General features: G+C 47.1%; 1 protein-coding gene and 2 pseudogenes across 1 annotated transcript; all 3 read left to right on the forward strand.

Annotated features, from left to right (window-relative positions):
- Positions 1-9,708: 9,708 nt before the first annotated feature.
- Positions 9,709-10,631, forward strand: LOC120679721 (annotated as a pseudogene).
- Positions 10,632-12,162: 1,531 nt separating this feature from the next.
- LOC120679768 lies at positions 12,163-13,135 on the forward strand. The gene has a single exon (XM_039961423.1). The coding sequence runs from the start codon at positions 12,286-12,288 to the stop codon at positions 12,994-12,996; it is 711 nt and encodes a 236-aa protein (XP_039817357.1). The 5' UTR covers positions 12,163-12,285; the 3' UTR covers positions 12,997-13,135.
- Positions 13,136-14,038: 903 nt separating this feature from the next.
- On the forward strand, positions 14,039-15,438 carry LOC120678311 (annotated as a pseudogene).
- The last annotated feature ends 2,010 nt before the right edge of the window (positions 15,439-17,448 follow it).

The following is a 17,448-nucleotide window of genomic DNA, read 5'->3' on the forward strand; positions in this document are numbered from 1 at the left end:
TTGTTGCTTTTCATCCCAAGAGGTAAAATTGTCTTCCAAACTAGATCCCCAACCTAAAAAGATTTAAGTTTTACCTTTTTGTTGTAAGCTCTGGCCACCCGAAGCTTGTCTTTCTCAATCTCCTTCAAAGCCTTCAAACGCTTGTCGGTCACCTCATCAATATTATCTATCATCAAATCATGGTAATCAACAGCGGAGTGGTCATTTTGCTTTGCCAATCTATATGCGTCTAGATTTACCTCAACGGGTAAAACGGCCTCTTGACCATACACAAGCTCAAAAGGAGTAATCTTAGGACCACCATGTCTAGATATACGATGAGCCCACAATGCTTCGGATAACACTTCATGCCACCTCTTAGGATTTTCTTCTATCTTCTTCTTGACAAGTTTGATCAAAATCTTATTACTAGACTCGACCTGCCCATTGGCCTGAGCATAGTATGGAGATGAATTGAGCAACTTAATCTTATAAGATTTGGCAAAGGCACGCACCTCTTTTGATATAAATGAAGAATCTTGATCCATTGTCAAAGTTTGTGGAATGCCGAATCTATGAATAATATGCTCAGTAATAAACTCAATTACCTCCTTATGTGTCATATTCTTCAAAAGAACCGCTTCGGTCCATTTAGTGAAATAATCTGTAGCAACCAACATGAAGCGATGCCCCTTTGAAGATGGAGGATTAATTTGTCCAATGAAATCCAACCCCCAACCTCGGAACGGCCATGGTTTAATAATAGGATGCATTAACGCAGCAGGCACTAATTGCAAATCACCAAACCGCTGACATTCTTCACACCCTTTATAGTATTTGAAACAATCGGATAGCATGATGGGCCAATAGAAACCGGCCCTTCTAAGTAACCACTTCATTTTGGGAGCCGATTGATGAGTACCACAAACACCTTCATGAACCTCACCCATAGCAATCCGGGCATGATCCGAGTCTAAACACTTGAGAAGCAAATTTTTGGCAGTTCGACGATAAAGCTCATTGTCAATTAAAACATACTTAAAAGCCAAACGCCGAATATTTCTCTCCGCTCCATGACCAGGATCTCTCAAATATGATATAAGAGGGACCCTCCAATCCTGAGCTTCGGCCGAGACAATTGAATCGTCTTTCTTGGCCGAATCAGAACCAACAGCTGCATTACCGGTCAGACCGGTTTCTGGACCGGTCAGACCGGTCTGGGCGGTCAGACCAGTCTCGCTGACCAGTCGGACCGGTGCATCCAGAACTAGAGACTCGGCTTTCGTTTGCATCGGCTTGCGAATGTTGAAATATTTTTTCGTAACATTATAGCCAGATGCTTGCTGAGCCAGAGTATTTGCCTTTCCATTCTCTTCCCTCGGAATATGTTTGATAATAAATTCATCGAAAGAAAAAATAATATCGAGACATTTATCAAGATATGCATTTAGAGAACCATTATAGCACTGGCATACCTTAGATACTTGCTGCACCACCAGAAGAAAATCTCCAAATGCTTCAACATGCTTCACGCCCATGGATTGCAAGAATTCCAAGCCAAATAGAAAAGCCTCATATTCAACTTGGTTATTTGTACACTCTTCTTCCAATCAGTTTGAAAATTCAAAAACAGCACCATTCGGAGAAATAAGAACAGCACTAATCCCTTGACCATCATCACAAACTGATCCATTAAAGTACAACTTCCATGGTGTGCAAGTAATATAGCCGACTTCTAGATCATGCTTGTCATTAATCCGATGCTCAACAATAAAATCCGTCACAATTTGGCCTCTCATAGATTTCAAAGGTTCACAAGCCAAATCATATTCAACCAAAGCATAAGCCCACTTGCCGATTCTACCACTCAAAATCGGTTTTTGTAACATATGTTTGATCACATCGGTTTGACATACTACTATACAAGTACTAGATAGTAGATAATACCTTAATTTGGTACAAGCATAATAAAGAGATAAACACAACTTCTCAATAAATGTATACCCCGTCTCCGCATCAATAAGTTGTCGGCTTAAATATGTAATGATATACTCCTTCCCTTCGGTTTCTTGAGTCAAAACAGCCCCAATAACCTTGTCTTCAGCAGCCACATAAAGTCTGAAAGGAACCCCTCTCCTAGGCGCCTTGAGCATAGGTGGTGAAGACAAATAAACCTTGATCTTTTCAAAGACCACTTGCTATTCTGCCCCCCAAGCAAATTCGGTTTCATTCTTTAACCGAAGAATAGAAGTAAGAGCATCAATATGCCTTATTACAAATAGTTTGCCAATTTTCTAGCTTGAATTAAAAAACTTCTAATTCGGCTTTTATCCGCTGATGTTGCAATTTTCAACCAGCTCAAGACCTCAAATACATGATCAAAGTCTTGAGAGCCCCTTGCGAACTGATCTGTTGCATAGAAACTTCATGAGGTAAATTATCATTTGCTAATATTTTGCCCCCCCGAGCACTTAAATATCGTCGAGCTCCATATTGCTGCTCTTTTGGTGTAGCCTCATGATCCACTAGCTCCTCATTGCCTTGTACGGAGAATGTTAGCAGTGTTTCTCCACCGCAAGGAACCGAAACAGGAATTGCCGATTCGGCTTTCTGTTCTGCTGCAACCTCAACCGGTCTGACCGGTTGCTCTGGGCGGTCAGACCGGTCGCTTGTACCAGTCAGACCGGTCTCCTGATGCAGTTCAACCGGTCATGCTGGCTGGTCAACTGCTTTGACCCTCCATACCTTGCCTTGAGGGACCATTGGTCTGTAGTGATTGGATTGTTTGTCCCTCAGCCTCTTGAACTCTTTTTCCTTCTTCTCCTGAGCACGTAGACGCTGTAGCTTCCTTCTTTGAGTACGAGTCAACCCTGAAGGACACCATCTTGGTTGAAAGTACTTTGATGTTGAGTTACTACTACTAGCCTCATGATCTTTAGCCATGATTGGCCTTTGGATAGAAGGATTGACCGATTTACCAAAAACCATCGGTCTTGTACCCGCATCATTGACAACCACTTTGATATTGCCGATTTACACAACATCATCGGCTTTAGCTTTCTCTGGATCAATAGTGGGTTGTACCTCTTCTTTCTTCTCCTTGACACGGTAAACCTGTCTCGGAGAATGAGCTTTGCCCGGCCTCTGATGAGACCGGTTTGACCGGTCAGTGGCGACCGGTCAGACTGGTGCAGGCTGCCACCTCTGACCTCATTGGTTGGATCTCAATCGGTCATGCACTGGTCGTGCATCCTTGCCGAACACAGGCCTTCTGTGATCCTCCTCCCTGTGGTGAGATGGTGGGTATAGCATCGGATAACAATACATCCAAATTCCTTCATGCCCCCATGTAGGACAAGAAAAACCCGATGCCGGTGACGCCCATGGCGTGGTAGCATACACCTTCTGAGGAGGGAACGTTGTAGTGCTGTCACCCCTACGCTTGCTGGATTCTCCCCTAGGAGAAGAATGCTTTCCTTGACGCGGAGGTGAACTTGGTTCTTTTTTAGTGGCCGATCTTTTGGAACGGTCTTTGTGTACTTGTTCAGTAGCTGAGCAAAGGTGAGCTTCTGCTTTGTAAAACTCCCATGCATCTTTGACTCATTAACCTTCCTAGTACCTTCTTCCGGGTGCTTAGACTTGAAAGTTATGGGTCGGCTTTTTGCCTGACCGGTCTGACCGGTTGAGACGATCGGTCAGACCGGTCATGCCTGGGCAGCAGGCCGACTCGTGTCTTGTGAGGAACTCTCTTGACCTCCGGGCCTTGAAGCTTTGACAATGATCTTCAGTGACTCCTCTCCATCAGGAGTCTTCTCCATTGTTACTTCCCTAGCCCGAACCTTGTCATTGACATTTCTCGACCTTGGCTCACCAATGATAACATTTTTTCCTTTTGCTCCTTCGGCTTGTTCCGGCCGAATGAGTACCTTGGCTTTATCCAAATCAATCGTATGGACAGGGAATGACGCCTTGTCATCTTTTACCTCATGCATTACCAATCATCCTTCATTAACGGCCGATTGGATTTTTTGACGAAAGATATTGCAATCATTAGTTGCATGAGAAAAAGTATTATGACACTTGCAATATGCATGCTGCTTTAGCTCCTCAAGTGGCGGTATGACATGTGACAACTTGATGTTTCTGCTTCTAAGCAATTCATCAAATATGTGATCACACTTAGAAACATTAAATGTGAAACGAACTTGTTCTTGCCGATTCTTCGGAATCGGCTTAAGCGATGAACAAGAACATGGCTTAGCTTCTGATGGCCATATGAATTGAGCAAATTCCTTTTTCTCATCATCCGAATCAGATTTACAATCAACATGTATAGACCGATGAGTATTATGGGCATCTTTTGCATTTTGGAGTCTAAATTCTAAACCCAAGACTTTCATGTGCAAATAATTAACAGTGTAGTACTCAAAGCCTTCGAGTTCTTTTTTAAAATAAGAACGCAAACCATCAAAAGCCAAATCAGCTAATTCTTTTTCAGAAACTGTTAAATTTAAACATTGGTTTTTGATATCTTTAAACCTTCGGAAGTAATCCGAAGCAAGCTCATCTTGGCCTTGCCTAACCGATGCCAAATCCGACAGTTTAGCTTCATTGTGCCCATTATAAAAACGATCATGAAACTTACGTTCCAACTGATTCCAAGATTGAATAGAATTCGGGGCCAATGAAGAAAACCAAGAAAAAACGGTTCCAGTCAAAGATAATGAAAATAAGCGAATGCGCAAAGCCTCATGAAAACCAGCTTTTCCCAGTTGTAAGATATATTGGTCAATGTGCTCCCAATGTACTTTATTATCATCACCACTAAATTTCACAAAATCAGGAACACACCAACCAGCAGGAAAAGAAACTAAATCAAATTTAGAAGGATATGGCTTTTGGTATAATGCAGAATTACCTATATCTACACCGAATTTAGTTTTCATCGCACTAACCGGATCCTCTTTTAACCTAGCGGGATCGGCTTTGTATCTACCACTCGTGGATGCTTGTGCTACAGAAGTAAGATGATGTTCTATAGAATTATCTTGTACCATCGTCTGAACCGAACTTATCGATGCATGCCCCATAGAACTTCCATGTACATTAACAAGAATCGGTTCATGTGGAGGACCAGATTCTTGTGAAGGAGAAGGATGCACACAATTTGTCATCTCATTATTTCGGCTAAGGGTTGCTGAGCAAGGAGTAGACGTGTTCGGTGTAGATATTACTGGGCTGACCACCATCGCACCAGTCTGACCGGTCTGTTGCCATATTCGGCTGTACCAATTGCAATGGCGATGTTTGCCCTGCACAATAATTCGTCGGCATGCCATATAGTGGTTCTGGAACAGATGCTGGCGTAGCCGATGAACTAACAGTTTGGAAAGCACAATTATCATCTGCATATTTGCCTTTTTTCATGATGTCTAATTGATCCTTTAAATCATTCATGGGCTTATATATATCAGCAATCTTCTTATCCATAAGAGATGATAATTGGCTAAACAAGTCAGAAGATGAGGTACTTACATCGCTTATTACCTTGACTTGCTTATTCTTGAGCGTGAAGGAGGGCATCACGAAGTCTTGAACCCTCGTGACCTGGCCTTGTTGATTTTTCTTGAATCCCTTCAAGAATTGTGCTTTGAAGTGCTCCCTGACCACCAAGTACTCTTGGCGCTCCTCCTCACTGAGTTCCTCGATAGATGTGGAGATGTTGCCTTCGTCGAGGTCGGTGATGATGCCCATCTTCTTTGAGAACTAGATTAGATCGGTTTAAAAACCAGATTAATCTATCCTTGGCGGAGTCGCCAAAAAGTGTGTTGACACTAATTTGCGCCAACACACTCGAATGCGCTAGAACGCGCGTTGATCGTCGACACGATCTTCACCAACGGGCTCCCTGCGCACAGACCGGTCAGACTGGTTATGGCGACCGATCAGACCGGTTCTACAGAGAATGCCGCGAAGACCTAAAACCTCGAGTTCGGGAGGGACCCCGTCGGAGCTCGTGGATCTAGGGTTGCTCTGAGGTCGGCAGGCCACTCAGAATGCCATCGAACGCCATAGAGACGAGCGAAGAACAGCAGATGAGATTGGAAAAGTTAGGGTTTGGAGGAAAAAGTAAAGGATAAATGTGTGAATCGATTGGGATTACCTCAATCGGCCTTAGCCTTTATATTTATAGGCCGGGGAAGTCGTACCCCTCTCCAAGTCGGTTTATACAAGAATTTCCAAAATAAAACGAAGCCTACTCGGATTACAACTGGGCAGACCGGTCTAACCGGTCGGCCCGGCAGGTTAGACCGGTTGGCCTCTAAACTGCCAGAATTGGCTGTCAACACCACTTAGTCTTACATTTTGCTGCATTCATAGGATCTTTTGCTATTAATTTGATATGGCATCTCAAGATAGACAGTTGAAACTTAATGTTAAGTGTCAAATTATCGGGTACCATGATTAGGGACACCCTAACCAGGGGACTAAAATCGCCCTAAAAACGTAAACACATGTTAGGCAACCGGGCCCACGAAGGCCTACAGCCTCCTTTCAATCCGGAAGAAAGGAAATGACTCAAAGAAGCCCAATACGCAGCCCACGTACACAGTGCGGCCCATCCAAGCCCCCTCGAACCCGAGGGGCGATCTCCGCCTCGCTCGAGGGCTCCCCGCCGAGGCCCTCGACCGCGCCCCGTGTCTCCGCCTCACTCGAGGGTAGCGAGCCTACCCTCGAGAGAGAGCGGATCGACTCCGCCTCGCTCGAGGCCACCCCTCGGCAGGAAGGACAAACGGCCTTTCCGCTCGCCCGCCCGCCGTACGGAGGCATTAAATACCAACCACTCCTCCACAGCGCCCGGGTTAGATGGCGTCAGGCCGCCGTTCCCCACAGTGGCTGTGACCGGAGTCCCGTCCGCCAACTCCGGTCACTGTTCCGCCATTCCGGACGCTTTGGCGACACTGTGGGAACCTGCGACGCAGTGCAAGACGTGCTCGACACTGCTCCAGCCACTGTGCTGCCAACTCCTCGTACTTCCCTCGTGCTTTTTCCTCCGCAGGAACCCTCGAATGGCATGGGCATGACCCTCGGAAGCGGCTCCGACCTTGACCAGGACAAGACCCTGGCATGCAGGACCCTCGGAACGTCGCCACGCCGCGCTTGGAGGATGGTACCCCCTACAGCAACGACCACGCCGCCCGCTGGAGCTACAAGGGTGCCGGCTTGTAAGGATCACCGGGGTGTCCGACCCTAGAGGGGGAGGGGGTGAATAGGGTCGCTAATCGCTTTCTAACCTAGGGCTCAATCTATTTACATAAGATAAACCTAACACGTCCTACATATGATAGTTATGACTAAAGTTTATCTATGCTACTCTCTACTTACCCCTAAAAGACTTGCAACCTATAGCCAATCCTAATCAAACTAACTAGGAAAGTAAAGGCACGCAAGATAGAGTAAATGCGAAAACGTAATACGGTAAGTAAAGAGGTAAGGGAGAGAATATGCAAACTCCCGTGAAGACACCAAGACACACGATTTAACATGGTTCGGTTAGGACACCAGGTCCCTCCCTACGTCCACGACCACTTGTCCAACAAGAACAAGTGTGATGCCAAGTCTCTTCACTTGATCACCGTCTTGTGTTCACCACCAAGGCTTCCGGCAAGCAAAGGCTAAGTGGCGCCAAGTCACCAAGACAAGGCCACCACCACCATCTCTCTCAAAGCGTCACCAACGGCACCGTCTTCACTATTGGAGCTTCTCACCAAGAGGGGTCTCCTTCCCCGCACAAAGTGTCGTTGCCGATCCACACCAAGTCGGAGGGTCACACGACGAGTACACAGTTGCTTGCCGCAACAAGACTTTCACTCAAGCTTACTCTCTCAAGAGCTAAGCCTAACCAAGCACTAAGCACTCTCACAAGTGTGCTTAAGCCTATATGATTTACAATGAAGCTCTATGGTGGTTGGAGGTGTTCTTCAAGTGTAGTAGGCTTCAACAACTCCAGCACACACCAAATGAGGCATGGGGTGGGATATATATAGCCCAACCCCTCAAACTAGCCATTGGAGGAAAGCTGACAGAAAAAGTACTTAACGCCGGTTAATCCGACGCACCTCCAATAGCCATCGTCGGTTCAACCGGTGATACTAAACTGCCCGCCTCAAAAACTAGCCGTTGCGTGTACGGGCAATCAACCGATGCTGCGTCGGTTTAACCGGTGAGTGTAGTTGTCCTGTGAACTCTGAAAAACAAACTCTCTGGACAACTGCACCGACGTTCACCAAGACCTGATCGTCGATTCATCCGGTGTATAGACCTTGCCTCAGCTTCTGGATCCATTGCACCGACGTTCTCAACTTTCCTAACGTTGGTTCAACCGGTGATACTAAACTTCCTGGTGTGCTCCAAGTCAATGCACTGACGTATGTGATTTTCTCAGCGCCGGTTTAACCGGTGATACTAAAGTATCTTTGTCTTGATTTCTTTGACTTGGATTTCTTCACGGTCTCTTCAATTCTTGTCCTTTGGACCGAAGAGGTTTCAGGGCGCTGCCCTGAGACCCGCGAGGGGCGGCTCCCCCTCGACCCCCGTCCGCTAATCGGTTGAACCTAAAAGCCTGAGAATGGTCATCTTAACAATTATATTAGTCTAAGTGTTGTGTGTGTCATCAATCGCCAAAATATTATATTGAAATATGGCATGAGAGACCATTTTCGCTACACGGCGCGATCTTTGCAAGGCCAAGGACAACGCCCAGGACGACTGCCACGCCAGACGCTATACCCCACAGTGCATTTTCTACAGTGTTCGACCACTGCACCCCCGCGATTCGGGGAGAAGACGACGGCTTCTCCTTTCTCCCGTGCATGTACACCGCCCCTCTTTGTGTCTATAAAAGGGGGAGGCGGGCTCTATCTCAGGGGGGCTGATCCATCTGGCAGAACACAACACTCAGCACCACTCACAGGGCACATACGCCCTTCTGAGCCCCGATATTGGCACTCGCCTCAATCAACTCCTCCTCTAACAGAGACCTGTGAGCTTCCCTCCATCTCTCGCCTCGCTTGTACCCCTACTACGGGCACCCCCGGTGCAAGACAGTACAATGCTCTCGCACACCCCTTTGCTGGACGTACGGCCCAACGGCCGGAACCAGGATAAACCCGTGTGTTACTGAGTTGCCTCTTGCATCAACCATCTGAGACGAGGAACATGCAGCATCATCACTAGTTGGTGCCGGACCATCGGGTCAGGACACCGACACAAATATACTGTTCATTGAGTCAAAAGTCATATTTACATGGCAGTCCTTGCTGTTGTTGTAGTTGGCTGAAACATGCCAGCGGGTGCTGTACGAGCAATGGAAGCGTAAAACACATTGCAAGGTTGAATTATCATCAGAGTAGACAAATTATTCCTCTAAATTAACACCAAACTACAGTTCCCTCCTTCCTTCATGATCTCATATCTGGATCTGAAAGAAACGTAAACCCTCATGCAGAGTAATTGTCCCTAATAATTGAGACATGCCAGGTCGATAAGCTCACTCATTAATGTTTGTTGAAGTATTAAACTGCAGGTGCACCACAATCTGTCTGTACCAAAAGTGCATGACATATGGAGGGTGGTGACCAAGATTCCTTCTGTCATTTTCTCTATCCATGCCATTGCTTTTGCAACTCTTTTATAAAGAGGGAGAAGCCAAGGTTGAGCACCAACAAACGGCAGCTTCTCTTGCCTAATCTTCTCTACCATCTCCAGTTCTCCATATATTGCATCAAAGCATCAACCCCAAGCATGGCTTCCCATCTGACATCCTCAAGTCTGCCTTCTAGCCCTCGTTCAAACGAAGCCGCAGTTGAGCAGCAGCTTGAGAACTTGAAGACAATCATCTCTTCACCCTCGGCAACCATTGACACAATGTGCCATGGTTTGAGGAGGCTTACAAGCATCTATAATGGCATTGGAGAGATGATGTGCACACCAAGCAACCAAGCTAGCCTCTGCCAAACCCTGCAAAAGAAGGCAGTAGAGGAAGTGCTTGGACGGTCACTCATCTTGCTTGACCTCTGCAGTGCCATGCAGGAAAGCTTTACCGACCTGAAGATGACTGTACAAGAGCTGCTCATGTCTCTCAAAAGAGGAGACATTGCAGCTGCTCAAGTCAAGGCATACATCCAGCTGGCCAAGAAGACACATTAACAGTTCAAGACAGTCTGCAAAAAAGACTACTTCTGATAAGAAGGATTGCAGGGTGGTGAAGGTACTGGAAGAAGCATGAATCATCACTACCTTGCTGCTTGAATCCACATCGTGCCTATTGTCAAAGCAATTTGAGATGCCCAAGTGGTCTATTATCTCCAAAACATTCCAAAAATTAGTGTGCGAAGAGGAGCAATTGCAGGCATTAGAGTGCAGTATCAGAGATCTAGAGAGCGGAGCGGAGCTTCTGTTCAGGAGATTGATACAGTGCAGAGTTTCTCTTCTGAATACTCTTAGCTCATAGATACCCCAAGCTCTAATCCCTTGTGATTGGCATCCACCTTTTACAGGATTAGTCAATTATCGAACAGTTTTGCAGCATGTATACTTGTGGCCATGTTTCACTGAACAAAAGCTAAAAGTTCTTTTGCCAATTCATGGTGTGAATTATATAATTTATACATGCCCCTAACATCATTTATACCTTGGCACATGTATGGGAAAAAAAATCTTTGTGCTTGGAGCATATATAATTTACACGCAACAAATAAAACTAATCTCAAATGAAGTGGGCATTTCCAGTCCTGTTAAATATAAGAGTAAATTTCACCGGCGGTCCTCGAACTTGTTCCGCGTTCTCATCCCGGTCCCGGTACTTGCAAAACGCGCATTCAACACCCTAAACTTGTTCCACTATGTCATCCCGGTCCCTAAACTAGAAAATCAAACGATTACGTCCTCAAATTTGTTCAAACATGTCATTCCGATCCTTAAACTTGATTTTGAGTCTTATATGGGTCAAAACAAGGCGATCTAAAATTTATATATCAAAAGTAATTCATAACTTTTTCATATGAATTTGAATGAAGATAAACTTTATATCAAAATGGTAGCCTCGACGTAATCTACAATTTTGTAGTTGAAATATTTTTGAATTAAAACTGTTTAGGGTCTCAAAATATTATTGTAAGTTTAAAGATTTTGAAATTTAAAAGTTAAAATTAATTTTTGGGACTCTGAACAATTTTAATTCAAAAACTTTTCAACTTTGAAAGTTAATTTACTTTGAAAAGTTTACAATCTTGTAAAACTTGGCATTGATGCTAAATAAGTGATGTCACAGTTATGAGCCTCGTGGCAGAAGTTACCATGCAAATAAATGTTACTCGCATGTCATTGAAGTGCACAATCAATGTTGTAATACCTTTGCCCTTGATGTCACTGAACCCCATGGAGATTCCCAGACAATTTGCCATCATTTACAGTATGATGAAAGGAGTCATGCTCATGCCATACTTCTGTCACTACTGATTTTGATGCTGCCTGCTGAGTGTTGGTCAAAAGACCATCCATCTACACATGCGAATGAATTGAATTCACACAATCCTTGAACCGGGTATCCTGAAACATGTATTTTGACAGGTGAATGTAATTCACTCTTCCTCATTTGGATTGCAGAGTCAAGCCCATAACTGAGGAACTTTCCATGCAACTCTGTTTTTGTTCATTTCAGACTACCAGCCATTTTTTCTCGAACACGCAGGAGATCTGTGTATCAATATATTAAGAGAGAGAGAGAGGGGCACCCAGAGTACACAGGATTTGTTTGTTTTTCGGGGGGAAACAAACCTGTAAAAATAACCCTACACACACAGACTCCCAGCCATTACTACTCCTAACTGTTAATAAGCGTACTAATACACATGCCACCACATAATATCTAGTTAACAACCTGTTAAACAACTTAACCTGCACTATATTCAAGACCCATAGCAAATTCAGATCCTTTCTACCAATAATTGGGACATGACAGAGTGTCACTCCCATTATCAAGATGCCTGGTGGTCCAGAGTAACATAATCACGTGGAAAACCTTGATGGTGTGGCAATTCTGTAGCACTTTCATGAAACCACAACAGACAACATCTTGGAGATAAATTGGCATGATTCCCTCTGTCTACCACTCAAAAGATGCTCTCTTAGCTACTTCTGGTGTATAAATAGGCCTTGAAGAAGGGATAGACACATCAAACCAAAGTTTCTTCTATCTTCCCCAACATCTCAAGTCTTCAAGCCTCAGATACTCCAGCAGAAACAATGGCTTTCCATCTAAGATCAGTTAGCCTGCCATCAAAGAGGTTCTCCAATCAGGCTGAAGTTGAAGCTGAGCTGCAAAGCCTGGAGGCAAGCATCTCTTCCCCCTCTGCAACCATCGAGTCAACATGCGATGGTTTGAGGAGGCTTGGAGATGTCTACAGCCACATCGAGGAGATCATCCACTTTCCCAGCAACCAAGTTTGCTCCATTCAGCAAAGGAAGGAGTTGGATGCGGAAATGGAAAGTTCTCTCGAGCTAATGGATCTCTGCAACGCCATGCAAGAGAGCTTTGCTGATCTGAAGACAACCATCCAAGATCTGCTGGTGGCTCTCAGAAGGGGAGACGATGCAAGCACTCAGGCCAAGGTCCATACATACACCCGCTTGGTGAAGAAGGCACAGAAGCAATTCAAGAAGACTAGCAAGAAGGCTACCTCTGGCGAGTGCAAGCTGGTCAAGCTAATGCTCAAGGCAAGATTGGCCGCCGCCTGTCTTCTCGAGTTGGCATTGTGCCTTGTATCAAAGGAAGTGGCGATGCCCAAGAGGTCTCTTGTCTCGAAGGCATTCCAGAAGAGAAGCATGGTTGTTTGCAAGGAGGAGCAGTTGCAGGCATTAGAGTGCATCATGGGAGATCTTGAGCATGGAGCAGAACTTGTGTTCAGGAGGATGATCCAGAGCAGAGTTGCCCTCCTAAACATCCTTAGCTCATAGATTCTCAAGTGTAGACACTCTAATATCCTGCGATTGGCCTCCGCATTTTAAAAGGATCTGCCAATCCTCATACATGTACAGTACCTGTAAATGTACAGAGAGTAGTGGAACTGAAGAAAACAATTTTGATCCAGGCAAACCTTCCCTGTTTAATGAGCACAAAATGTAATTGCACTAATGACATGATTACAGGAATAATGCTCCGGCCAGTGGACCACCCACTAACTTCCACTAACTAAAGGTTAGTGGGTCTGAATCTGTCAAAAGCATGTGCATCTCCAATGCCTACTGTCTTTGATTTTTCAAGTGGCCATGTTACCTCGCACGCCGCACTTGCTTAGCCCGCCAATCAGCACCCCAATCCCCTTGCTGTGCGGATCAAGCTGGCCTGCTCTGCGTATGCTAAGCACGCCAGCTCCACCCCAAGACGCATCACCGTGTGATTAGCGTCTAGCATTATTGGGTTTGTTCCATCACCCCAATTGCAAGCAGCCAAGCACGATATGGACCATGCGTGGCAACTTTTCGGGCATCCAAAATCCCAGTGCTTCCCCTTGCTAGAACCGATCGAGCGGAACCAATTCATGTATCAGCAATCGAGATGAATGGTAACAGAACGCCACTTGTTCGAAGTAAAGAACAGAGAGTAGAGCGAGACCTCATGGCCCGTGCGGGTAGCACGGCAGAGACCTCGCTGGTGCAGCCAACGAAGGTCCTCGACGTACGGCGGCGGCAACCCCCACGGTGCGACGGACGGAGCTCCCCGGCGTCGGCGCCGCCGGTTTTGGCCTCTTCCTGTTGCAGTTGCAGGCCACCTAGTTCCACAGTGGCTGGGCCGAGCCTTACTGGGCCTAAATGCACTGAAAGGAGCATTGCCCAAGAACTATCTTGGCCCGGCCCAAAAAGTGAGGCCCCGACGACCGAGTCCGTCAACTATGACTACGCGACGCTCCCTACAAACTCGCTATGGCGGGCACGCGTGGCGTGCTTGCTCCCAACTCTCATCGTCGCGTCCAACTCCGGCCGGCGACTGGCGACACAGATGCCGCCACAGCGACGAGCCTCCCGTTCCCATACGACGACCGCGGCGCCGTACGCCGAAGCAGGGCTGTGCCTGTCCCGTTGCCACCGGAGAAGGAAAAAGGCCAACCTTGACGTCCCCGGCGAGGATGGCGCGCCTGTGGGCATCCTCCCCGACGACGCGCTCGCTGCGATCTTCTCCCGGGTGCCCTCGGGCGACACTGGGGTCGCGCGCTGCGTCGCGACGTGCAGGCGCTGGGGCCGCGTCGTGGCCACGAGCGCCGCCGCCATCGCCCACGCCCTGCCCAGGCCCTGCGCCGGATTATTCCTTATTTCCTTCCCCACCTCGCCCTCGGCATCCTCCACGGGCCAGAGGACGGCGGCGGCCGCACCGCCCGCGCGCGGAGGAAGATCGCTGCCACCACGGGGTCGGCACAGCCGCGCTTAATCCCGATGGCATCCGCCTCGCTTCGTCTGGACTTGGACGGCGACCTGTTCGACTTCGCCCGCCCGGTGGCGTCCCGCAACGGCCGCGTCGTCTTCGAGCTCCGGCGCGAGGCCCGTGCCGACGGCCTCACCCTCTGCGTGTGCAATCCGGTGACGGGGGACGTGCCTGTGCTCCCGCCCCTCGCCGGCGAGGACTGCCCTGGCTACTACGCGTGCGAGATCCTCACCAGGGACGACCTCGACGTCACCGTCGCACCACTGCCGCCGCGCTGCACGCTCGGATTCTTCCGCATTCTGCTTGTCTACAATCGCCGCGGCTTCACGGCGTTGAGGTGCTACTCCTCAGACGCCAGCTGCTGGGGTCCGGAAGGCCGGAAACCCGGCGCCAAGATCAGCAGCCGCATGCTGCAGCAGCTAGGTCCAGCAGCCGTGCTCCGTGGCGTAGCCTACTGGCCCATGCACCGCGCGGCGTTCGGCGTTCGGCTGGACGGCGCGGCGGCCACCATGGACGTGTGCTGGGTGCCTTACAAAACGTCACACTTCCTACCAGATTTCCGGCTGCTGGGCGTGTCGCCGGACGGGGAGCTGAGCTATGTCTGCGTGGGGAGGACCCGAAGACGACACCTCGCCATCATCGTGGAGACCTTACAGCTGCAGAGCGTCGACGATGACATGAGCACGGTGGCTGATCGATGGGAGAGGCAAGGATTCATCCGCCTGCCCCAGTTCGAGGTGCCAGGGGCAACGGCCCTCAAGCTGCGATGGTTCGGCGAGAAGAGCGGCATGCTGCTCTTCACCATCGGAGAAGGCGGCAACACCAGCAGCGCCTTCGCGTTGAACCTCGCGACGAGGTCCGTCGAGAAGCTCGCCGACGGCGTCGAGTGCAACTCGTGGAGGAACTTGTGTGGATACGAGATGGACCGTGCTACGCTCCTTCGGTCGTTAGCCCGGCCCGCCGCTTGTGAAGTTTTATAGGGCGTAGCTAGCACCCAAACGTCCGATCGGAAAACACGTCACTTATGATGCAACAGTTAACTAGTTGCTAGCACCTTTTTTTATTTATAGTTGCTAGCACCTTGAAAAAGAAATGCAACAACTAAATAGTGCTGAAAGAGAACAGTAGTACGTGGATCAACCGCAATCGGATCAAGACAGTTCAGACAGTTCAGTGTGCCAAAATAGAAAGAACCAAAGAAATTGAGTATTCTGTATTTGTGTGGTACTATCGATGTTTTTTTAGTTTATCGTAAGTTCAACCTCTCAAGCTTTTATCAAGATTATATAAAGAAAATGCACAAATATTTATAATGTCAAATTAGTTCTATATTATTCCATTATAGTAGATACACCATGAACAAATTGAAAGTGCATTGTTCACTTATTTCATATCCTAGATGTTAATATATATTTTATTGTACTTTTTAAATTGGTCAAAGTTATAAAAGTTTGACTTATGAGAAAGATAATAGCCTACAATTTGTAGCGACGAAGGAATTCATTGATGCAAACATGACATGATCTTTGAAGGGATTTGAATAAAAATATAATTCTTCAGTTGTTTGTACATCCTGACGTTTGGAGTTATGGAAACAAGCAAATGGTTAGTGGATATGGTTCCTCCATGGACAGGAAGGACATATCCATGAAACCTCCTATTTGAACAAACATTGTGTTACATTGCACGATGAAAGAATGCCACGCACCCTAACGTCTAATATAACGACACATCATCTAGTATAAGAACATTAGCAAACATATTTCTGAATGGCTGCCACAAATCATATTTCTGAACATCCGGTTCGTGTTGTGACGGCCATTGGATCTACAGGCCCCCACATTGGGGGCAGTCAGATATCCAAGCCGTTACTTTTTTGAAGCGAAACCAGGCTTCATTGTCTGATGCTCAACTATATTAACCAATGCCCTGAGCCTCGTCTTCCACCCCACCCCGTCTTCTCCCCTCTTAATCCTCTCTAATCCTTGGAAATAACCCATGGATCACCTAAACATCTTGCTTGATGAGGGCCTTGCATCTGGCTGCGCAAGCACTTTGTTTTTGCACAGTTTGCCCATCGATTGTCTGCATGAACTATTGCGGACACGATCATGTCGCCCGTCATCACGATGGCGCCGGCCACCTTGTTTCGGTACTAGAAAAATTTTATCCAATCTTTCTCATCCCGTTCTTGTCCCATTCCTTTGTCATCTAACACGATCTTGGCTCATGATGCCTCACCTTGAAGGTGACGCTCACTATGAACGGGGTTCCCGCTGTCCCAGCTCGCGATGTCAGAATCCAGAGTTTGGAATACGACTGCCGAGGGATCCAGCGGATAATCTTCGAAGTCTCGGATTGGGTGCCACTCGTCCAGCAGCCACGACCTAACTGACGAAATAAGGAGTCATGCCTGAACTATGGAGACCAGGCCAAGTAAGAGTACTGCTCCACTCAAGGCGAGTTGTCCAACACATCTTGTTTCTTTCTTCTTCCTCAACTTGTTGCTTCTCAGAGTCTCGATGTTCAAGAAGACAATAACTGATAGTTCTTTTCTTGGTTCAGTGTATGGGAAACCCTAAACCCTAAAAAAAAGAAATCGATGCGATGTTCGAAGTGATTCTTCTTGTTTGAGTTTTGTTGCTCGCTGGGATATTTTAGCAGTTATAGGGTACGTTGGCAACCGAGGTGGCCTTAGTACCGGCTATGCAGAGACCTACACCTAAGACACACTAACTCACTATAGAGTCGATTAGTTTTTTCAATTTCCATCTACTTAGTGTATAAGATCCTTTTGACAGCAAAACTGCTTTCTCGCTTCCGGGTGGCAGAGCCTACCAATAGATGAAGCTGGCTTCAGAGAGGCGGAGCCTTCCTAAGATGAAGCGCAGACCATTTGTGATCCCGGGTGGCAGAGACAGCATACAATAGATCACAACTTATACACTAAGTACTTAGATATTGGGAGACTAACACTCTACAAGAGAACT

Source organism: Panicum virgatum, chromosome 6N (assembly GCF_016808335.1).
Source record: "Panicum virgatum strain AP13 chromosome 6N, P.virgatum_v5, whole genome shotgun sequence".
Lineage (NCBI taxonomy): Eukaryota > Viridiplantae > Streptophyta > Magnoliopsida > Poales > Poaceae > Panicum > Panicum virgatum.

Bases quoted from the DNA above. Each gene is read 5' to 3' on its own strand.
- LOC120679768 (XM_039961423.1), top strand. From the start codon at position 12,286: ATGGCTTTCCATCTAAGATCAGTTAGCCTGCCATCAAAGAGGTTCTCC.